The sequence below is a fragment of the Toxorhynchites rutilus genome, chromosome 1 (genome assembly GCF_029784135.1).
Source record: "Toxorhynchites rutilus septentrionalis strain SRP chromosome 1, ASM2978413v1, whole genome shotgun sequence".
NCBI lineage: Eukaryota > Metazoa > Arthropoda > Insecta > Diptera > Culicidae > Toxorhynchites > Toxorhynchites rutilus.
Window position 1 is genome coordinate 92431702 of NC_073744.1, and position 7732 is coordinate 92439433.

The 7732-nt window shown below is 36.0% G+C and overlaps 1 protein-coding gene across 1 annotated transcript; it reads right to left on the reverse strand.

Annotated features, from left to right (window-relative positions):
* Nucleotides 1–587: 587 nt before the first annotated feature.
* Nucleotides 588–5622, reverse strand: LOC129761754 (uncharacterized). The gene is made up of 5 exons (XM_055759541.1): nt 5427–5622; nt 5296–5352; nt 3360–4799; nt 2956–3285; nt 588–2558 (listed from the first exon to the last, which is right to left on the reverse strand). The coding sequence occupies exons 1-5, from the start codon at nt 5452–5454 to the stop codon at nt 1369–1371; spliced, it is 3045 nt and encodes a 1014-aa protein (XP_055615516.1). The 5' UTR covers nt 5455–5622; the 3' UTR covers nt 588–1368.
* Nucleotides 5623–7732: the final 2110 nt, after the last annotated feature.

Consider the following 7732-nt stretch of genomic DNA (forward strand, 5'->3'; position numbering starts at 1 on the left):
GGCCAGAATACCATCCGCAAATCAGGATTTTAATTTCCTCCGCTATATTTTGCATCTCTAAAGATTTCCTGCAACATTCGTGCTCCACACTTTTCTTTCAATTGTTCATATGGTGTACATATCCGATTTCAAGCGCAACAAGCGCACTTCAATATCATCACTACAAATATTCCGAACAAAACTGGTGGAATTAAAACTTAGGCGCGAGACAGCTTGTAAATGTCAGCGTATAATCGATCGTTGGAGAATACATGTCCACGACTGTTGACCAAAATAAAATCATCAATGGTGAAATTGATGAGGAATCAAAGTCATGTGTAATAATGAACTGACAAATAAAAACGCGAAAACGTGACAGAGAACATACAAGTGAATTTCTCTTATCAGAACCCAAGCATGAAATTTCGGATGGATTATTCTGTCTACTACAATATACGGCGAAGAAGATGAAACAAAATATTGAAACAAGGTACGATTGTACAGGTTTTAGAGCAACACACCAATCAGATAACACAATAATAGTTGAGTTGAGCTTGTGGCTTAGCAACAAAATGGAAATTTCTACTGATGCTTCTCAGCATTCAAGATTATAAAACTAAGTTTCATTTATTTTATCTTCAGTGTTTCACATTTTATTTCAGATGCACACTAAAATTAAGTTACGATGTTTTACTTAAGTTTCCGCAAATAAATGCGATGCTAGATTATTCAACTGTGTGAATATTCAATACGTTATCTTATCTTTTACCAGCATTATGTGTGTTCAAGAGAGTACTTATCAATGGTTGCTGTTGAATAATTTGTATGCTATCACAACAAGCAATTGTATGTGATTACATGTGTCCACTATTTTATCAGAAAAAATGTTCAAAAACTAATCTGAATTATTTATGTTCATTATAGTTGATATTAATAACGAAAGCAAAAATAATATTCGTCTTACACAAATTCCTAAGTTTTTAAAATAAAATAAATACTTTTCACGATCAGGTCACGATTGATCGAATTTTGTGTTGGTAATGCTATTTTCCTAATATTTCTTATGTGATTTCGCTTTCTTGAGATGAACATAATCTTTATAATCTATAAAATTCTAGATTTGTGTTTCTTTCTATTGTAGTGTCAAAAGCTTTAAAACAAACGACAAACATTACAAAAATGTTGTTAAATTTTCCTGTGACTCTGCTTAAACATTTTCAGATATTATTCTGTTGCAAATACACTTAAAAGTATTTTACATTACTTTGTTTGCTTCACCTAAAACTAAAAATCCGCTTCCCAGACATTTTGTCATCCCGGAAGATATAGCATTCTTTAAATGTATATACAAGATGCAACTGTCTTGTATTTGGTTCAGATGATCGCTGTTTAAAAGCGGCGGCTGAAAATACTACCGGCGAGGCGGCTGCCGGTGTTGGATTGCTGAGAGTTGGAGTTATTCCATTTGTTTCCACCTCCAGCATTGCCAGAGCCGAAATTACTAGAATTACCACCGCCGAAACCACCACGGTTGGAGTTTGAGCTGAATTCACCAAAGGACATACCACCGCCGCCTATTCCCTGACTGTTGTTACTATTATTGAAGGGTTTATTCTGGCGGTTTGGATTGAAGGAATTATTTCCTTTCGAATTGTTACCAAAGTTATTATCATTATCATCGAAACGATTGTTCTGATTACGGTTGAAATTATTGTTACCAAACTGGCTATCGTTATTGAACCGACCACCACCTCCGCCGCCATTGTTGTTTCCGCTACCAAACGAGTTGCTAAAACTATCGTTCTGGTTGCGATTATTACCGCCGAAGTTTCGATTGTTGCCGCTAAAGTTGTCATTTGAGAAATTATCATTACGATTACTGCTAAAGCTGTCATTGCTAAAATTATCGTTAGCAAAATTGTTACGATTATTGCCACCAAAGTTATTATTACCCCCGCCAAAGGAGGAGTCATTATCGAAGTTATTATTGTTGCGGTTATTTTGATTTCGGGGTTGAGTTTGGTTGCGGTTCATATTTCCGCCACCTTGGTTCCTATTATTCAGATTCATGTTATTACCACCGCCTGGCTTATTCGGCTGCATACGATTGCCCTGACTCTGATTATTCAGGTTGTTACGATTCTGGTTCATATTATTACCACCATCATTACTAACACGGGGGTTTTGGTTGTTCTGCTGATTACCACGATTCATCATGTTCTGTCCACCACGGTTCTGATTGTTTCCGGGGGAAGTTTGGATGTTGGTACCAGCGTTATTAGTTCCAAAGCTATTGTTGTTGGCATTGCCACGATTGTTCTGATTCTGGTTTCTTCCTTGACCACGGAAGTTTTGACCGCCTTGGTTGTTACGGTTATTACGATTACCGAAACCACCGTCACCAAAGTTGTTCGAATTGGCAATTGGTGGATCGGGCGCATTAAACGAGGTCTGGTTAGAAGCCAGACTCTCGCCAACGTTCTTACCAGACATGAACGCAAGACGCAACAAATCTTGGATAGCTTGAGGATTGTTCAGATTGTTATTGGTATTGAAGCCACCTGGGCCTTGATTAAAACCTGTAAAATGAGATGTCATTTGTATTACATTGCCTTCATTTTTGCGAAATTTCGTTAACCCGATTGAGTTAACCAAATAACTTCATAGTTTATAATATGCGATGATGTCAACGCAGCTACGGATAAAGAATGATCTTATCATCCTTAGCATTGAAGAATGTCGTTTCATATTGGACGAAACCATTATAAACTTTGAAGTAATTCGAAAACGAAATTTGTTCTTTAGGAACAAAAAAAAACTAACGTTAACTTCATGAGGGATCTAGAAAAGGTAGGATTGGAGGGAGGAACACAGAACTACTAATTGGACAGAAACAATTGTTAACTTTAGCGACTTGAAAGTTTTTATCGGGTTCTGAAAAATGAAAATATAACAAAAAAGTATCCAAAATCTTACCAGGTCCACTGAGCCGTGGGCGTTTGTTCATAGGGCCCTGTGCCGAAATAGGCGTCTTTTTCAACATGTCAGGATTTTTAGAAATGATTTTGGCTATGCCACCCAAAACGCGTGAATCGTTTTCGTTGTACAAGCGAACATTCACCGGAGTTTTGATCAATTCCATCTTACCCTTTGGGAATGGATGATCTGCGGCTTCCGATTTCAACATTTTCTCTACATCGGCTGGGTCGTTCAGCTCGATGTATGCGGCCAGCCGCGACTTCTTAACGATGCGGTTAATCTTGCCTACGTAGGGCTTGATTTTTTTGAATAGAGCATCTTCAGACACTGTTGAAAAAAATTAAATATTTGTTAGAACCCAACTCATAAGAGAATCGGAAAATTATGACATCAATACTCACAGTAAGGAATCTTAGTCATCTTGATGGTCTTCTTAACATCGAAAGAAGTCTCGCCACGAAGTGGTAGAACGTGCAGTCGATGACCACCAAAGAATTTATGATCAAGGAACTTACAAGCGTTAACAGCGCTAGCACGAGTGTTATAATAGATAATAAATGTTTTCACAGGATGTGGAGCGCTGGTTCTATAAAGAACAATCTGAGGCGAAAACATGAATTTGATAGGACCGTGCTGGGAGAAATAGCGCTTCAATTCCAAAGGTGGGCAGTTGAGCGGGACATTGCCGACGAAAATTGGATGATAGGCTTGCAATTTCTTAAGCACGTCTTGTTGTTCCTTGCTTTTTTCTTCGGGATCAACTTGTTGACCATCTTCATTAGTTTTTATTTTACGTTTAACCGCTTGAGGACGCAGTACCAAAGGACCATTGTATTTCTTAACTGTAACTTCCTTAGTAGCATCTTTGTTTTCATCGGTGGGTGCTGGGAAAGTTGTACATGCAAGAGCTTTTTCTACGGCGTCAGCATTTTTATAGCAAATTATTGCTGCGTCATTACAGTTACGTCGGTTGACAAAATCAATCTCTCCAAATTGCTTAAAGTGATCATATACTTGCTCTTCAGTAATTGTTTTGTCTAACGAAGTGGCGAAGACCGATGTTTTGTAGTTTGGCACTAAAGCCGATCCCAAGTGAAGAGCATGAATACGTTTGCCTTCAAAAATTCGACCATTCAAAGCCGAAGCTGCCTTGGAGGCTTGTTCTTCGTTCTCATAAAATATACGAGCATAATTTGAAGCATTCTGGTTCTGGCTTACATTATTGGAAACCGCTTCCGTAATAACTCCGCCTTCCAGACAATTTTTCATCATTTCTTCTTTATCTTCGATCCATTTATTCGGAATGTTCAGCAGCTGAACGCGATTACGGTTACGGAAGAACAACTTAGCAGCACGCCAAATATCCAAATGCTGATTTTGGTCGCGTTGGTTAACGTCATGCGCGTTAAAACCAGCTGCATTAAGTTTTTCCAAGATTGCAGGCTTATCCGAATCCTTCGCCAAAGAAACATATCCTAACGGATAAAAAATGAGGACCGATGTTGGCTCGACGCCAGCGGCCGTCTTAATTTTATCCCACAGTTGTTCTTCGGTCATATTCTCGTCATCTACTACAACAACAATCACATCCCGTTTGATATGGCGGATAGTCATATACTCTAAATGAATACGAAGACGACGCTCACGGAACATAGAACCATCCTTTTCGGAAATGGCCTTGGTTGCAGTTTCTTTATCTTTGAATAAAAGTAAAGCAAGCGTATACTTGCGGTAATGATAGATTTCTACTTTCTCAATTTCGTGCCCAGTAAAATGTTCACGAAGTTGCTGTTCGGTCACATCCGATGGCAAATTTCCAATGTTAATTTTACGTTGATGCTCTGGAAAGAAACAACGTAGAAAGAAATATTAATCTAACTAATAAATTTAAAATGAAGCACTTTTTTAACCGATACATTTAAAAATAATCCTCAATGTGAATTCGTTTTGGAATATGATTACGTCACTGTATAGCGGTACTTCAATGTAGTTATCTACCAACCCAAGCCAAGCTAAACAAAATGGCGCTTTTATGCTAAATTCAACACACCGCGCATTTTTCTGTTAAACAAAACGATTACTAAAATTATGAGAAATGAAGTCGCGAATGTGAAAAAGAAATAAAAATTATTTTTATAGAGTCTGCTAACGCGAGATATTAGGAGCACATCACTTTAAACACATTATTCGTATTAATGGTACCGCGTCATAATTGATGCTACGCCATTTTCTTTAAAGCCAAGCTACCGGTTGTGGCGTTACGCCCGGGGGCGAATCCGCCATCATTAATTTCGACATTGTTAGTAGAAAATCTATATTAATTGCTTGTAAACTTACCATTGTCCGTTTTTGGGGCGTCCGTTTCTGTTTCGGTATTCCCGGTAATCTTCTCGGCTGTTTGTAAAACATTTTTTTTTAATAAAAATCAAAAACCTCTTCGTAAGAAAATGGAGAAAAATTTCACTCACCTTCAGGCTTCTTCTCAACTTCAGTCATTTTTGCCTGTTTAGCTATTAAAAATCTCAAGTTTCAAGAAAAACTTTATTTTACTCAAAATCTCACAATTACACTACTTTACTACCACTTTTTAATAGCAGACCAAAGTCACGATTCAACGATCTGAACAACTCAAGAAGATGGCGAACAATGATAGAGATTCTCCAAGCTAGCACGGATCTTGTTCAGGATAGGGTAGCGATTTAACGGGTGACTCAGCATGCTTGATGTAGAGGGGTAGGAAAAATGATGGCTTCCAGGTATTTTTCCGAGGGATAAGAAGCAATACACAAGATCGTTATAAATATGAAGAATTATTTATTAATAACAAGAAATACTGTCTTAATTAAATTGAGTAATTTCAATGTATCCGTGGCTTTTTATTCAATTGTAGAACGACATCTTTTTTACTGAAAATCAATTTTAGTCAATTATTTATTCCCAGCAAACATTGAATTGTAGAACTTGCATATTCTAAGTCGTTTATAGAGTGGAATCGGATCACAACCGTATATCATGTCGACAAAATCGTATAAAATTCGAAAATCCGATTTTATCCATCACGACAGATCATGTCGTAATTCGATATAACAAGCATTGGTTCTATGTTATTTGACTCTTTTTGACAGATAAAATTTACCAATGTGTACTGATCGAATATATTCGACACAAAACACGACAAGCTGATATTCAGTTATTGGATGCATAAAATAGTTTTTCGATCTGTTCTCCGAACCTAGGTAGTGCGGACTGAATCAAAACGGCTGTCAAAAAAGATCCAATTGAAATGTCAAAATAGATCCAACGATCAGGAGTGTTATTTTTCTTATGATAATCAACACTATAAAAGAGGTATTGTTATCAAGGGCAAAAATAATTAAAATTATAAAATGAACGAACTACATTTTTCCGTCAATTGTTCAATTAACCATTGCATCTCTGAAAGAGCATCTCAGCCCTTCACTGAGCAACGCATTTTTATTGTCCCCTCTCTTTGACATAACGTTTTTCCGAACGAAATAAAAACAAACGAAGTCAGAGTCACGTAAATGTTTACTCCTGCGATTTGAAAATATTCGATAAAAAGTGGAAGGAAGGGATGCCAGAGGATTTTTAAAAAAAGTCTGTGAAAACATGTGAATGTCTGTTAAAAACGTGGAAGTCTGTAAAAGTGTGCAAATCTATAGAAATGTCTTTTAACGTTAATTTTCACATATTCATTAATACTTTGTACATCGCGATACACGTAAGATTGTATTTTGTATATATATACAACCATTCCATGCCAAACCAATATAGTGATTCTCAGATCTTCGTCAAAAGTGGTAATTTTGTTCTTTATCGCAAAACATTAGACTCGTTTTTTTTTTTTTTTCATTAGGATGCCCATTTCCATTTGAGGGTGATCCAAAAAATCATTTTTTCCACTTTTTCCCAAAATGACTTTTTTTAAAAATTTATAACTTTGCAGAGTTTATATCAGATAATATGTTTATATGCAGATAATATGGATCCTATTTTCGTAATTATTGATTGTAGTCGTTTTTTAATGTTTTCTTGGCTTTGGACTAGGGGGCACCATATTTTTTTATATTTTTTCTTGAAAGCTTAGAATTTTTTTCATAAAATATCTTGATATCAGATATGCAATTTTTTCGTTTTTGAAATATGATTTTTCAAGACTAATCGATGGTTCGAAAAACAACTTTCCCCATTTTTCCCACTACAAAAAGTCATAACTTTTGAACTATAGGACCGATTCATATCAAAAAATTGAATTTTCGCTATTGTAATTATTGATTGAGTTAGTTTTTCATAGTTTTCTCGGTTAAAGATAGGAGCGCTATATATTTTTATATTTTTTATGGAAAGCTGAGGATTATTTACCTAACATATCTCGATATCAAAGATGCTATAATTATCGTTTTTAAGTTCTAATTTTGTAAATTTAACATTTAACATATTCATATGTGACTAAACTAGACCTATGCTACTAGAATCCAATCTTCCCGCAAGTGTGATATTATTGGCTTATTGGCTTCAATTTAATATATCGATCATCTAAATCGGTGCAGTAGCTCAAATGTTATGATTTTTTGCAGAAAGTTATTTTTGGACAAAGGGGGAAAAATGATTTTTTGAACCACCGGTTAACTTTGAAAAATCATATCTAAGGGTGGGTTTAGACTAGGGATATATTCATGTGAAGAAATATGATGAGATTTATAGAAATCGCATCAACCGTTTACACTAGCGTGAACTTCTATAATGAATATAT

Coding starts and splice junctions, on each gene's coding strand:
- LOC129761754 (XM_055759541.1), bottom strand. CDS start 5,454: ATGACTGAAGTTGAGAAGAAGCCTGAAG. Junction 4,800..5,295: donor CGCCCCAAAAACGGACAATG/GTAAGTTTACAA, acceptor GTTTCTTTCCAG/AGCATCAACGTAAAATTAAC. Junction 2,559..2,955: donor CCCACGGCTCAGTGGACCTG/GTAAGATTTTGG, acceptor CTCATTTTACAG/GTTTTAATCAAGGCCCAGGT.